This window comes from Quercus robur, chromosome 11, assembly GCF_932294415.1.
Source record: "Quercus robur chromosome 11, dhQueRobu3.1, whole genome shotgun sequence".
NCBI classification, from domain to species: domain Eukaryota; kingdom Viridiplantae; phylum Streptophyta; class Magnoliopsida; order Fagales; family Fagaceae; genus Quercus; species Quercus robur.
This window is the reverse complement of record NC_065544.1, coordinates 30,563,257-30,579,764: the sequence shown is the minus strand read 5'-3', so window position 1 is coordinate 30,579,764 and position 16,508 is coordinate 30,563,257. Positions and strand designations below refer to the sequence as shown.

The 16,508-nt window shown below is 33.2% G+C and overlaps 2 protein-coding genes across 6 annotated transcripts; both read right to left on the bottom strand.

The window, feature by feature from the left end:
* Nucleotides 1-220: 220 nt before the first annotated feature.
* LOC126706192 (uncharacterized) lies at nt 221-7,352 on the bottom strand. 5 transcript variants are annotated; one of them, XM_050405512.1, is made up of 8 exons: nt 7,052-7,347; nt 6,005-6,078; nt 3,884-4,026; nt 3,736-3,782; nt 3,542-3,650; nt 3,300-3,361; nt 2,793-2,907; nt 221-743 (listed from the first exon to the last, which is right to left on the bottom strand). In XM_050405512.1, exons 1-8 carry the CDS (start codon nt 7,274-7,276, stop codon nt 592-594), a joined length of 927 nt encoding a protein of 308 aa, XP_050261469.1. In that variant the 5' UTR covers nt 7,277-7,347; the 3' UTR covers nt 221-591. The 5 variants fall into 5 exon arrangements, with proteins under 5 accessions (XP_050261469.1, XP_050261473.1, XP_050261471.1 ...); XM_050405516.1 differs by having other exon boundaries at nt 3,884-4,021; nt 7,052-7,142; XM_050405514.1 differs by lacking the exon at nt 7,052-7,347 and adding an exon at nt 6,439-7,013.
* Nucleotides 7,353-9,703: 2,351 nt separating this feature from the next.
* Nucleotides 9,704-10,741, bottom strand: LOC126704944 (serine/threonine-protein kinase ZRK1-like). Its single transcript, XM_050403922.1, has one exon. The coding sequence runs from the start codon at nt 10,739-10,741 to the stop codon at nt 9,704-9,706; it is 1,038 nt and encodes a 345-aa protein (XP_050259879.1).
* Nucleotides 10,742-16,508: the final 5,767 nt, after the last annotated feature.

Sequence of the window (16,508 nt, the reverse complement as noted above, 5' to 3'; positions counted from 1 at the left end):
GTGGGTTAGGTCAGAACTTAACCATTTTAGATTAGTCAGGTTACTGTTAAGCTCAAGTCTAAACTCTATAGGATAAAAGGCTACAATAGTTCTCATTTTTGTTTCGTTCTTTCTTTCACTATCAAATTTTAAATTAGAAGAAAGACTTTATCACGCTATTGAACACAATTTCACCAATGAAATAAAAAAAAAAAATACAATTTCTCAACACGTGAAGATCTTGTTAAGAAAAACAATGTCAAGATAACTTTTGATATCCAATTCATATCCAAAACTTGACTACAAGTTTTTTCTCCACATACTGCCAACAAGCACTGATCATATTTCATTGCAATTGACCAGAAGTACATGTTACATCAATTTGTTTCAAATTATCCCAACTCTTTCCTCCATTCTATTCACACACCTTTTGTGGCTCTAGTGTGATTCACCCATTCATATTTCCCTATGCAGAAAGAAAAATATATCATCTACCAGTCCACATGAGCTTTATCCCAAGGATATGTCACAAATCATAAAGACACGTAGTTAGTTGTGTGGGACGGATCATTCTCCAAGGGAAGAGGAAAATATAAGTCCCACCTACAAGAGTTAGGAACTAGATGTTTGCTGAGAGTCGGACCATAAAATTACAGTTGCTAAAAGTGCCATTGTTGCAGTTTCGACTCGTAAGCGAAGTGGTCCCAGACCAACAGTCGTAGCTCCTGCTTCCACCATCATATTCAACTCTTTCTCGGTGAAGTCTGAAGCATTAAGAGATTGATGTGAACAAACACATTAATTGGAACTAATCATTCCAAAAGACAACAATAAATTGAATGAGAAACAAAGAATGAAAAAAACCTAGGCAATCACAACCAAGAACCCTAAGAAATCATAATTAGGAAGAAGGCCATCAAACCCCTAAAGCTATGAATTTGTTGATAACATAAAGGTCATTATATAGGCCATTATCAATCCTTTTCCCCAAAAAACTAAAGAGTTCTAAATAATAACCTTTTCTGGAAAAATTAACTCCTATAACAAAGAAAAGAAATGGAGATACTTTTAAACCAAGTAGAAAACTACTTAAAAAATAGAAAATGAATGTCTATATAAAATATGATTCATGGGCCTACAATACAGATCTTTACAGTCGATTCCAGGAGATCTGAAATCTATAAAATTTACCCCATTTTAGAAAAGCTTAATTAAAAATGAACCAACCAAAACTTAATCATTAATACTAAGACTCAATAATAAATATGGTAGCCTATAAAAGGTGACAAAAAAAGCCCCACATCAAAACTAGACCAAAATTTTAAAATATCTTGGTATCTTGATCAGCTGTTTGTTCTTGAGCTCTTTGCTGGCTGCATCAGAGTAGTTTCTTTACTAGTGAGAGAACATTATACTTACCTAGAAGGATAAACCTACTTTAGTCCCTCAAATTCAAAATAATAATAATAATAATAGAGATTTCAAATCTATCTTTTAGTTGATCTATTTGATTATTTGCAAGAACTTTGATAAAGGAGTTGGGGGCACAAATGTTGGTTAACTGAACTTCTCTATGCATAAAAACAAAGCAACATTACAATCTTTTAGGGATAACCATACGTCTACCACCTGTGGTTTGAGTAAAATTGATCCACCAACGAACAGTTTAAAAAGTTACCCTTTGTCCACCAAAGTTTGAAAAATCTCAATATGCATGTATAAATCACACGTTTAAACCCAAAAAACAAAATAGCAACCTCATTACAATCTGAATACAATGAATTCATGAACATAAGCAAATATAATTAAACCTCAAATAGGTAAAGTTGAACTATTAAACCAGAAGTTGACAAATCAATTTAACTCAAACCACAACCCTGAGCTTTTATTTTATTTTTATCATTTCTTGGTGCAGTACGTTTTGGCTCCAAGGAGGGAGACATCTGGGGAGATTTGAACTAGAGACATCTGCTTCACAAGTTGTGGTCCCCAACTAATTGTGTTATCCTTTGGGTTTTTTTTTCTGGGTCCAATATTAGTAGCTTTCTTCTTATGTAAGAATAAGTCTCAAAATGGCAAACAATGATTAAAATTAATAAGGTATGATTGTTCCAAAAAAAGAAACAAACTAAAAGATCTGCTTCAATCACACAATCAATTATATCACTAATTTGTCAAGATTGTTAATACCTCCAATGAATCACTTGGAATTTGGTATATTATCAATAACTCAGTATGAATTCGATAGTTATAATGGGTGAGGGGGGATTTGATCTCTGGAAGTCTCTTTTTAAATCACCAGGAGATGCCAATTGAGCAACAAGGCTCTTGGCAACAATACTCTGTAAGAATAACTCAGCAATCTTCATAAAATCTTAAAGAATAAGATGACAAGCATATCTTACGTAATCATGTCAAAAGTTGGAACTAAAAGAATGTTCCTTTTACTACTTGATACAACTGGAAGGCAACTTGACCAGGCAATCAATAAATAGTAAATCATATGTCATAAGAACTAACAAATTCATGAAAGTTGCAGAATAATAACAGCAACAGGTATAACAGAAAGAAAACCTTGCATGATAACCATTACTATTTATGAGACTATGTATGCCTGTGATCCACATGAAATTGAAGTTTTAAACTGTCTCTTAGATTCAAGCACAGCTGATTATATAACTTATATAGATTTTAAAAAATCAGCGTAAATATCAATTAAATTAATTTCTGATTCAAACACAGGCCTATTCATGAGTGGCAATGTCAGAAAAGTACATGATAAGAGACAAGGCTAAATTATGATGCATACTAACCCCCTTCTGGTCCTACTATAATCAGTCCACCAGAATCGCTTTTTGATGAAGTCAATTCACTAACAAGAGGACTAGCTTCTGCTACAGCAACAAAAGATAACTTTGACTGAGCAATCTGTAGGACACAAAATACAAATGTTCAAGTTACAAACAAGGGAGCAAAGAAAAAAAATTGTTAAAACATCTAAAGGAGTCCTTCATGGTTTATACACTAATGGGAACCACACATATCAAGTAACAAATAGTGGGAAAGGAGCTACAATGTCTACAATTCATGAAAATTTAACAAAATTTGCAAGAAAACAATAAAGAATACTATCTAAATATTTGATTTACATATAAGACTATTTTAAGTTGATTTGCTGCTAAAGTAAGTTATACAAAAGTTGCAGTTACCATGCCTCCCTTAAAGTTCTTTTTAATGTTTTACAGCCATAATAATTTTTTTTGATAAGTACAGCCATAATAATTTACCCAACCTTTAAAGGCACAAGGTGGAGAACTCACTTGTGGCAGAATGCCATCAATTTTCATTGGAGGATTCAGAATTAATTCATGCAGCCGTTGACCTATCACAGGGGTAAAAGGAGGTATAAATAAAAGGAAAAATCAACGTGTAGGAAACCTTTCAGTTATAAGCCATTCAAACTGCTTTTAATATCATTTGCCAAAAGCAAAATTAACAGGAAAAGTTAATTCAAATTCATCATAAGTTTACATTGAGAAACTAGCAAGAACCAATTATTTACATTGTTTAGTTGCTGCTAAAACAACACGTTGCAATCTGTCCAACCTATTCTCCGAAATTGAAGGCGAACGTTCTGTCAATAGAGGTGTTACACTACTAGCCCCCAGTTCCTAACACAGTTAAAAAGTGACAATTAAACATGACAAAATGGAAGTTTCTAAGAGGAGAATATTTTTAATATGCAATAGGATATACCGTGCATTTCTCTACAAGCCAGTCAGCTCGACCACCCTTTAGAGTACCTAAACAGAAGCAGTTTAAAAAATGTGATGACAAACCTGAAGCCTTGAAACCGTGCATCCAATTTTATGAACTGACTCTACTGAATACCACAAAAACTTACCAAAAGCTGCAAATACATGCCAATATGTGCTCTGAGGAAGAACTAACTTCGGATCTTCCAGAGCCACAAAATCCAGTCCAGTACGGTCAATCCTCTGAATGCACCCTTCTATCAAACCTCCCTTCCCGTTAAAAAGCTCTATCCTTGCATGTCATAATTTGGACAACCATAAATTTTTTCATCTAACAAAAGCTACTTTATAGTATCTGCCAGTTCTCAAAAAAAAAAAACCAAGTTCCTTTGCAAATTATTCATATGGCTAAAATTTACCATTCCTAGAAAGACCAAAACTAACTTAAAGTGCAAGTTTTAAACTTTAATTTCAGTTTCTCAACATCATACAGGCTAAAAAGAACTATATGACTATTTTTAAATGTGAAAGCAAGCTTTTATTTAACAAATCCAAAAGCTTTAGACTCTAGCATAGGATAACCTTCACAAAAATCTAATTAGAAAAGATGTTTAGGCCTAAAATTCAAAGGGCAAGATTGAAAATATGAAACTTATAAATACATAGGATAGGACCCCTCGGAAGGGAGGCAAACCTCTTGTTACTTGACCAGGTCAAATCTGGGTGACATACAAGAATAAAATTGATAATACTAGGCTGATTGATAGAGAAACCAAATAACTCTTATGTGGTCTGGTCCGGGGGATCCGATATATCCTCTAGCATTCAAAATCCTGGATTTTTTAATGTCCAAGAATGTAATTATGCCCAAGTTTGGTTTGTCAACATTTCTTTGAATATAAGATTTTTTTTTTTTGTTACACTTATTCTTAGGAATTGTAAAGAATTACCTCTTTTTTTTTTTGTTTGGTTTTTAAACTTGGAATATCTTATATGTTCTAATTTTTCTTGAAAAATCAATGTTATTTCAAAAACCTTTTTTTGGTAAGTAATAATATAATCTCAAAACACTTAAATAAAATAGAGGGGGAAAAAAAACACACCCAAGAGTATCACATGAACTATAATTAAGCAAAAAAAAGTTAAGCTATAGAATGAACAGCTTGCATTGATTAGCTTTGCAACAACAAAAAAAGTAATAACAATAAAGCTATGACATAGCATAAACCATTTCCAAAACCAACTGCAATGCATTAACATAGCATAACATCACTTTCTTAATCATTGCAGTATCTAATTTAAGGTTCGGTTCTTTAAGTTAAATGAGGATAATATTATCACTTATAAAAAAGAAGAAAAAAACAGAATTTTGCCATGCCTTGGTATCTATTTTTAAGGGAATCTAAATTCCACAAATGTGAGATTTGGAGGGAAATTTGGATGCTTGTGGGCATCTAGATTTCCTTGGGCACAACCAAACATGGGAATCCTCTTAAAATTTTCAGAAATATTAAAAGATATCCCAAACCAAATGCCATGTTAAGCAATGAAGTAAGAGATGTTAGCAAACTAAATAGTCAGCCCAAGGATCCAATCCACATACACAGAGGAGTTGTTTTAAATTTGTGGGGGAAAGTCGATTATCAACCTCTAGCACTTCTTAGTCTAAAAGCTTATCATTATGAGAAAACTAGGAGCTTTCATAAAATAACTTCCTTAGAATATACTCTTATACATCATGATACATTCTTAAGAAATTAAACTATAAAAAATCAAGAAAACAAGGCGAATATTGGAACGATGGCCAAAAATCATTACAAGGAGAAAAAATAGATAAAGCTAAAGGTGTGCGTACATTTGAATATTAATTGAAATCGAATGGAAACATTTCAAATACAAACACCTCAATCACTCCACCATTTAGGTCCAGATAATTTGGCAACTAAGCTTCTCATGAGGTCACTCCCCTAAAGATTCAAAGAGGTTGGTTAAATCTGTATTAATGAAAGACTGAAAAATGAAGACAGCATTTTTAGATTGGTTCAAGTTACAGAGTTCTGAATAATTGTTCAAAAACTGTGCAGTTGTCTGTGTTCTAGCTTAGATTGGTTACGTCTGCCTTTTCCTTTCACAAATATCACTACTTTATCGCTAATACTTCCTAATCCTATATATGACTAATATGAGTATACAAAAATATAAAATAAAGACAAGGTTAACGTCCAGCAAGGTAAAACTCGTAACTCATAAATGATGACAGTTAAGAATACCTATCATTTGTGCTCAACCTCAAAACCTTAGTCATATGCCAGAACTCATCTCCTTGTACACGAACAATACCACCCTGCATTATTAGGCAAAACAATAAGAATTCTGTAAATCCTCATTCTTCAATCATGTAACTCTAAGCTAAAATTTCTAAAAGTGCCAAACTACATTTCAGAAGAGCATAAAGAGGCCATCTTATGGAAAACCCCCATATATTATGCCAGATTGCCAATGCTAAGTTAAAGGAATGCCAACAAACTTTCTAAATAAAATAGTAATGATAACAACAATAACAACAGCAGTGACTAATATCAACTCAACCAGCCAAAAATTGACGAGAACCAAACACAAAACATTCTTGCCTTGACCAATTTAGCATGTCTACAAAATCCCAACGAAGAAACATCACCAAACCAAAAAATCCAACCCACTTTACCTTAGTCCCAAAATTCCGAGGTCGGCTACAGACTCTCAATAGACTAGTCAAGATCAGTCATGCATTTCCATCAATACCGAACCAAAAATCAAACCCGACTTCCATGCCACCCCATTCCTCAACAACAAGAACAACAACAATCAAACCTTAGTCCCAAAATTTTGATATCAGCTATAAATCCAAAAATCCAACCCAACTTAATTGAAATGTCTTGTTTTACTACTAGTGTTATTTTAAGTCTTCCTCCACTGTTTTTTTTTTTTTTTTTAACTTGAATCAACTCACTCGTCCTCACCCTTTCATTAACGGCTCTCCTCTGTAAATGACCAAAACCAGTTGAAAACACACACACACACACACAAAACAACTTTTTTCTCATACCCAAATGTCTGAGCTTAATTACTTCTATTACTTTAACTTTTAATCTTCACCCAGTACATTTCCCATTAATGATCACAAAATTATCACCATAATATGAACATTTAACTACATAAAACTATTTCACAGCAGAAACACAAAAGCTGCGCACATTGTAAACAAATTTTTAGGTAGATAATCTAACTTACTATATATACATATATACATATATATAGAGAGAGAGAGAGAGAGGTGCCTTGGAAGGAGGGAGAAGTTTGGAGAAGAAGCGAGGGAGGCCACCGCGAGACTGGTCGGAATAATCTAAGGAAGAAGACGATGAGAGTGTTCGGAGCTCCGCAAAACGAGGTCGTATTGGTGTTACTTTTAGGGTTAGGGTTCGCATTTGATGAAACGGACTCTTCTTCTTCACAATCACACTCTGAAACACGCACACAACAACAGACTGCATCTTCATCATCATAGCTTAGTTTCCACCAAAAACACAAAAGACTGAGTGAGGGGAGGTGGTTCTGATATATTTTTTCAAAAAATTTATCAAAAATATAATTTTTTTTTTTTTTTTTTTTTTTCATATAAAAAATTTTTAAATATTTTTCAAATCTATACTTTCGTTAATTTTCTTTTTATAATTATTAAGTTGATAAATTTGTGAAATACTTCCCATCTTTATTCAAAAGGGGTAATATGAATGTCACTCTCAATGATAAAAAATATATATATTAAGGTGAAAATATTATTTTAGTCTTTAAGTAATAATTAATTTGGTCACTATATTTTGAGATCAGTCAATTTAGTTCATAGTATTTTTAACTTATAATTAATTTAGTCAATACCGTTAATTTACCGACAAAAATATAGATAAGTGACAAACAATTTACACTATTAGCATAACTAATATTAAAATATTAAATGAGATGCTGATGTGTATAAATTGTATAGACCAAATCAATACTTTTAGATGGCAAAATAAGCCACATCAGCTTTCAAAAATGTTTCTCTTTTCTTTACCAATTTTTTTTTCTCTTTTTTCTTTTAATTCTCTTATAATTCCTTTAACATTTGATAAATTCATTTTATATTTTGTTCTTCAAGGTCTCTGGGTATTAGTAAGTGGGTTCATGTCAATAGTTGCAAACTTGCCACATGTGTATTTTCAATTAGTAAGTTATTGGTAGAGACCAAATTAATTGTAAATTAAAATTAATAAGGACCAAATTAATTGTTTTGAAAATGTAGGAACCAAATAGACTATGGCTCCAAAATGTAGAGACCAAAACAATATTTTTGCCAAAAATTAAAATGAAGGAAAAAAAAAAAAAGAAATAATGGTTTTTTACAAAAAATTTTACAATTTGATGAGATGAATATTTTTTTTTTTTTTTTTGGTAAAACCCTTTTTCGTCTCTACATTTTCACACGATTCTCACTTTGGTCCCTAACTTTTTTTTCACTGTTTTTAGTCCATATCTTAAAAAACACATCTCGTTTTAGTCTCTAATGTTACATCAGAGACGGAAATTGCATAGCTGGCAAACAGAAAAAATTAAAAATATTAAAATAATGCACCCTGTGTCCACGTGGCTTTCCACGTTAGCCTCTAAATTAAAAAAATTAATTTATTAATTTTAACTAAATAAAAAAATTAAAAACAGAAATAAAAACCAAACCCAGTAAAACAACAAATTTCAAACCCAACAAATTTAAAACCCAAAAAATTAAATTCAAACCTATGTTCCAAAAATCTAGGTTTGATTTTTGCGTTTGATGTTTTGTGTAAATTTTAACTAAATGAAAAAAAAAAAAAAAAAAAAAAAAAAAAAAAAAAAAGGAAAAAACTGAAATAAAAATAAAAACCCAGAAAAGTAAGAAAATTCAAAACCCAAAAGGAGAAGGAGAACAAGAACAAACCCAAAAAATTTATACCACTGTCACTACCAAACCTCCATACCCAAACCATTGAGATTCATACCCAAACCCACTATCGAGCCACAAACAACCACTAAGATCCATACCCTTCAGTTTTCTCACATTTTGGGTTTTTGAATTTTCTTAGGTTTTTATTTTTATTTCAGTTTTTTCCCCTTTTTTTTTTCATTTAGTTAAAATTTACAAATTAATTTTTTGTTTTTAAAAAATGATGTGGCATTTGTGGGTATTATTTTAATATTTTTAATTTTTTTCGTTTGCCAGCTGTGCAATATCCGTCTCTGATGTAACATCAGAGACTAAAACAAGACGCATTTTTCAAGATAGGGACTAAAAGCGGTAAAAAAAAAAAGTTGGGGCCAAAATGAGAATCGTGTAAAAATGTATAGACGAAAAAGAGTTTTATCCCCTTTTTTTTCATGTAAACTTGTTTGTACTTATTTTAGTTTGTGTGTCCATTTTACCTCAACAAAGAAGGGAAGTACCAAGTAATAAGGAAGGAATATGTGGCTTTTTTATATGATTTTTTTTTTTTTTTTTTTCATTTAAGCTGTCCTCGTGACTTTTCAATTTCAGTTGTAATTAATTGGCATACGAGTTAGTGAGGACTAAAATGAAATAGGTCTAGTTTTTGTTAATGGAAAATTTTAAAAAAAAATTCAATACTACTTTTATAGGAAACATAAAAAGCCACAATTTTTTTTTTCCCATAAAAAGTTCCTAAAAATATTTTCTACACCAAAATCTTTAGAGTATTCGTTTAATTTTTCCAAATGAAATTAACAATTTTGTGAGGGCCAAAATGAAGCCATTCTTAAAAGTTGAGGACCGAAAACATATTTAAGTTAAAACAAAAAGTTGATAGCTAAAAGCATATTTAAACCAAAATAATATAATTTTACACTATGAAATTGGTGCCAATGTTGAATCATGACTATTTTCTGATGATAACAAGGAAAAATCACAAGGATTTCTCAATCTGCATGAGTTCTTTTGCTACATCGATCATATCCGGCCTTGCTTCACTTTTCTTTTGGCTGCATGCCGATGCTAGTTTTAGAAAAGATCCAATTTGTTGCGCTTTTCCATCTTCTCCTCCCTCGCTAGAAAGTTTAGGATCCACAATTTCAGTTAATTTATCATTTAGAACAGGATGTCTCTCATATTTTTCAATTGTGTCATACATAGGCCTCTCTCCAGCTAAGAGAACAAGTAGAAACACACCGAAGCTATAAACATTACTTTTTTGCGTAACAGAGCGTGAATATCTATATGTAGGATCAAGATGCCACAAATCCCCCTTCACAGTATCTATAGAATGAGATTGGTCAGGAGGGATTGTGATCTGTGATGGCAAGTGAGAAGTTGCTAAATTTAGGAACAAAGTCATGGTCCAAGAAAACACTGTTGGGTCTCTTATATCCCTGTGGATGATAGGCCTAGAAAGTGCAGTGTGGAGATATGTAAGTGCATTGGCAAGCTCCTTTGCAACCTGTACCCTAATCATCCATGGTAGATATTCGTTAGCCCCAAAACCTCCTTGATCATTTAGAGCTCCATTTTTTGCATTTTCAAGAAATAGAACAGGTACCGGGAACTCTAAACAATAGCCTAACAGTTTCAAAACATTCTTGTGCTTGCTCATTTGGGTTGTAATGACCATATCACGAATAGCAAGAGACCTAAGTTCATCTTCTCCGACTAACCCTTTAAACTTCTTAACAATAATTGGGCGGTCATCTAGACAACCTCTATACAAAACATAAAAGGCATAATTATCATCTTCTCCATAAAGTTCAACCTCATCAACTCTAAACCCACGTTCTAGAAAAAGTGAATACTTTTGTATGATGTGACACCGATCAAAGTTGTTTGTATCTATGTTGATCTCCTCAATTGAGAAATTGCGAATAGGATTATAAATACCATTACAAGAAGAAATCAGATTCTCTAATAAGATGCTTCCATTTTGCAAGAATGATCTTTCTCTTTCTTTCATTATCAAACATGCAAGCCACCGTAACCCTTTCTTGTCTCATTTAGATCCCGAAATTTGAATACAACATATGGAAGAAATAGAAACAACTTAAAAAATAAGGAAACAAAAACAAGAGATCAAATGCAACTACTCTAGTTGCTGGGAAACCAAAAAAATACATCTTCAAAATAGGAATTTTTTTTTCTTAAAAAAAAAAAAAAAATTCCAGCCGGGGGGCGGGGGGTGGGGGTGGGCGCAGCGGCTGAGATGTGAGACTTTATAAAATAGTTAGCATTTTCCGAATAATATAAATTAAATAGTTAGACATGATTGATAATGAATATGATGATAAGGTTCCATTTTAACTTAAAGTATCTACAACAGACTCTTTAAATAAATATTTTCTCCAAAATTTTAAGAGTGAAACGATAAAATGCAGCTCCAAAGACTCTTTTCTATTCTCTCCTCACCAAGAGAAAATTTCTCTATGTTTGTGGCCTCAATGATGAATGCGGTGGTGGAGTGGATGAGAGCAAGTGTGGTGATAGAGAGGATGAGAACGGGGACGAGCACAACAATGGCTTTGACATTGCTGATGTGATGGTGATGATGATTGTGATTTGTGTGTGTGTGTGGAGATAATTTTGAGGGAAACAATTTTTGGGGAGAACCATAAAATAAAATAAAAATGAATTAAAAAAGAATAAAAAAAACTATTTTAATAAAATATAAAAGGGATATAGAGGTTATTGGAGGGTGTGTAGAAAAAGTGGTTAGACAAAAATGCTTTATTTTTTTCTTTTCAAATTAGGGTGAAAATTCAAACAATCTATTGAGACTATTCTATTGCCCCTCTTTCCCCCTCAATCCAAACTAACCATTAGGAATTTAAAATTATAAATCTCTCCTTCTAAGGTTTCAATTTGATTTAAGTATTTAAAATTAAGGGACTTTCTTTTCCCTTCTACAAAGTAAAATTAAGCATTAATGGATTTGAACCAGAGTTATTAATATAAAGTTTAACATCTTATAGATTTGGATTTTGAAGATTCTGTTTCAATAAAAATATTTATATTCTAAATTTGAAATAAGCATATATACCTAGTTAATTATTATTAAGGCTCAAATCTATCTATGAGTTTCATCAATAAAAAGAGAGATACTTTTCATTTATGATATTTAAATGAAAAAAAAAAAAAAAAAACTAAAATTCAATACACTTCAATCTAAATAAACCGTAATTTCACTTCCCTCTTTTGAGCGTGAGGATCAATGTCTAATTTTGAAATTTTGCTTCTAAATGACTAAGGGCCCGTTTGGTTTAGCCATGACTTAGTTTTCATAACTCAATACTCAATACTCATAACTCAGACTCAAAACCTATAACTCATAACTCAGTTTCCACTTTCTATCAAAAACTCCAAAATTCTTGTTTGGCAACATAACTCAATCATATAACTCAAAATTTAAGCCTACTTTTTGCCAAAATGGTGGAGCCCACCCATTGACACCACACTGTTTGCTTATGGTTGGTACCCGCGTGGGGATTTCTCTTACCTCTCACAAGACATTTTCTCCCAATGCAACACACACAGTCCAGAAACAAACCCACAACCTCCACCAAAAAACCCGAATAAATGAAAAATTCAAACCCACCAACAGCCCTCAACCAAAACCACAACCTCCACCAAAAAATCCAAGCGAACAAGCTTCAAGCCATAACCACAAACACAGAAAACCCAAACCCAAACCTAAGAATCCTTAGATTGAAAATCAAAATAATGAAAATGAGGTGTGGGTTTTTGTTTCTGGGTATAAATTTATGCATGTATGAAAATGGTGGAGTGGGTCTGAAGAAGAAAGAATGAAAAAAAAAAAAAAAAAAAAAAAAAAAAAAACGTTGGAGTGGGTCTGTGGATTGGGTCTGAAGAAGAAAGAATGAAAGAAAAAGAAAGAAGAAGAAGAACAAAAAAAAAAAAAAAAAACCTTTGGAGTGTTGATTGGGTCTGAAGAAGAAAGAATGAAAGAAGTGGGTATGAAGAAGAAGGAAAGAAAAAAAAAAAAAAAAAAACGATGGAGTGGGTCTAAAGAAGAAGGAAAGAAAGAAGACAAAGAAAAAAAAAAATGTTGGAGTGGGTCTGAAGAAGAAAGAAAGAAAGAAAGAAAAGGAAAGAAGAAGAAGAAAGAAAGAAGGAGAAAATGCCGTTGGTGAGTGGGTCCGATTTGACAAAACACAATTTATGGACCCCACAAAGTTCGAAAATTTACCATAATGCCACTGAGTTACGTAACTCAGAAACAAAAAACACCAATTTGGTGTTTCTGGTTTTCATCACTCTCACTCAATCCAAACTGAGTTTGAGTGATGAAAACAGGGAAAGAAAATCAAGCCAAACACTTAAAATTGTGTGGGTCCCACATAATTCTCAAACTCAGTTATGAGTTTCCAGTCATGTGACTCAAAACACCCCTAATCCAAACAGGCCTAAATAACTTAAGTGTAGAAACCTTACAAGAGAATAAGATCTTTGATCATCAATAAGATAAATATAATTTTTAAAATAAAAACTAAATAAGAGAAAGCAATCAAATAAACTTACAAGATTTTGCAGTGATATATATATACTTACTGGTATTGTTTCCACCTTTGATTTGTCGATCACCCCCGGGAGATCTGAGAGCTTTTTCCCAGTCTATGAACCTTTGATATCATATAATGGCTAAACTTTGCACCATTTGAACAATTATGTAGACTTCATCTACTTTCCTCATTTTTTTCGTCATTGACTTAACTTATGGAGTAGTGGGTCATGGTCCAAGTCCAACTCCGATGGTTTAAATAAAACACTACTATTTTTCTCTGCAAATAATAATAATAAAACACGATTTTATGCTATATAATAATAAGAGGAGAAACAGAAGAGTTACACATAGCTGATTTTGGGTATGAGACAGTGTATAGGAACAAAGCGAAAAGATTTTGATTCCTTGTTCATTTCAATTTGATTTTGAACATGATCCCTCATGACATTATTAACTATTGAGCGAAATTGCTATCCTTTTTGCATTCATATTTCTTAGTCTTATCCTCTCAGTAAAGAAAACAACATAAACAAGCACACCAACAGTACTATAGACATCACTTTTCTTGTATCTTAACCAAGCATAACGTAGTTAGTTAGGGTCAAGGTATTCAAACTTCCCTTTTATGTTATCATGAGCGTCGGGGGCAAAAAAGTTTCCTTTCCGACAAATAAGATTTATGTTAGGTTGGGGGTCTAAACCAAAACTCGATGATGGGCTTGATACATGACCCAAAGGCTATCGGTGAAGATCCAAGAAATCCACTATATTTTATGCCTTGGGCCTAGATTGGGACTGACAATAGTAGCCCATAAACAATCCCTACAACGGACACGTCAGCAAGGTTAAAAAAAAACATACTGTAAGAAATAACCCAGCAGTAAAGTGTTTTTGCAGAAAATAGCCCAGCGGTAAATTGTTTCTGCAGTAAATTGGCTTAGCAATAAAATGTCCCAGCAGTAAAATGAGATAAAACAGGATAAACCTCCAGTTGTTAGCTAGTTCACAAACTAAGGAAAATGTCTACATTTTCAGACTCATCATCCGTTAGCTCTAGAGAAGAGTCTTCTAATACAACAATATGAGGGAAAAATTCTATAGTAACAGTTACATCATAACCATTAATAGTAAAAGAATAAGTAAATATCGTGAGCTCCATTATAACAAATAATGAGGAAAACTTAGTGTAAGATGAAGGGAGAGAGAGAAATCCCACTGTTCGGGGGCCTTTTTCGGATGTCCAGCCACGTGTGGTCTATTGGAGGGATAATCTTACTAGGCCCGAGTTCTTTTTGGGGAGTTGCGTTTGGAACTCAACATTGGGCCACGTGGTCCAACGACTACCAGTGTATTTTTTAAGCCTATAAAATCATTAAAGCCAAAGTCTAAGAATCGCGATAATGGTCGAATAAATATGTAATATTCGTTTGATATGATAGCTTCTGAGTTTTTTAGTTTCCAAATTAGGAACTAAACTCCTCAACCCTTAGTTGATAAATGCCTTCATAAGCCTTCGTACAATCCCAGCAGAAAATCCCAGCAACTTTGCTAAGCACACTACAATACTATTACTCTCATATACTCATTATCTCTCTCTCCATATTCTGAAAATACATATATCTTGCTGCCCATAAACACATCTCCATACTCTTCTCTTACAAAATCTTTCCTCTTGGAAAGCAATCTCTACAACTTCTCCAGCAGTTATAATCTTACATTTTTACTATCTTTTAACCTCCATATTTCTCATACTTCATAAATCATACATATTACAAATACTACATCCCACAAAACATCTATGTCTTTACCATATCCACACTTCTCAAGAGATGCCAAACACTCATACTAAAAACCCTTCTCATGGAAGGCATGAAATTCTATTACTAAAGCCCTTTTCCTAGAAGGCGCCAAGATCTTATATCAAAGCCCTTCTCTTACAAGGCGCAACTACTTCTTACAAAAGCCATTCTCTTAGAAGGCACAACTACTTCTTACATAAAACCCTTCTCTTAGAAGGCACATATACTCCATACAAAAGCCCTTCTCATGGAAGGCAACTCTATTCATGACTTCACAACAATTAAAAGAGAATTGTCAAAGGGGAAACTCATTTAAGTGCATGATAAAAGGGGCAAGCTTAACCAGCCCCTACGCACAGCTGGACATACTCTCTCTCCTTCTAGTTGCACCCATTTTTCCCCTTCAATCACGAAGTTATCATGGCAAACTGTCTCTCTACCGCTGAGGTCATTCTGCTGGAATCCCATCAGCTCACAAAAGCTGTACAGCTGGGCTGCAAACCATCAAAGATAAGTGACCTTGCTCCCTTATCTTTAAATTTACATTATTGAGTATATGATTACTTCACATTTAAATACATATTTCTTTATTCCAACTGCTATTACAACTATTAACCAAGGCTTAAATTCATTTAAATGCATGATAAACTAGCCTTTACCGCTGGTATTCTGCTAGAATCCTATCAGCTCACTAATGTTGCACAGCTGGGCTATAAACCATACAAAGATAAGTGACTTTACTTCCATATCTTTAAATTTACATCATTAAGTACATGATTACTTTACTTCTGAATAAATACTATATTCCAATTGTTATTACAACTACTAATCAAAACAATCATATCAAACGAATATTACATATTTATTCAACCATTATTGCGATTCTTAGACTTTAGCTTTAATGATTTTATAGGCTTAAAAAATACGCCGGTAGCCATTGGACCACGTGGCCCAATGTTGAGTTCCGGATGCAACTCCCCAAAAAGAACCTGGGCCTAGTAAGATTATCCCTCCAACGGACCGCACGTGGCTGGGCATCCAAAAAAGGCCCCCAAACGCCCAGCTAGCGCAACAAGATCATTATGGTGCCAAGACATGCTCATGAATAATAGTAAGTAATGAGTAGAGAGAGTCATTTGTGAGTAGTATGAGTAATGAGTGAGAGTGTATAGTAAGGCTGCTGGAGCTTTCTGCTAGGGGTAGATAAGTGTTTATGAGTAGAATTATGAGAAGTGTTTTTGAGCTAGAAGCTGGGGACTTAGTTTCTAAGCTTGAAACTAAGAACTCAACAATTCTTTCAGAGATTAGAGGAGGCTTAAACAGAGAGGTTAAGGAAAAGTCTTTCCTGGTGTCTGTCTTAGTGTATTTAGTATGTTGGTGAAGCATTAATGGAGAGTTCTATTTAT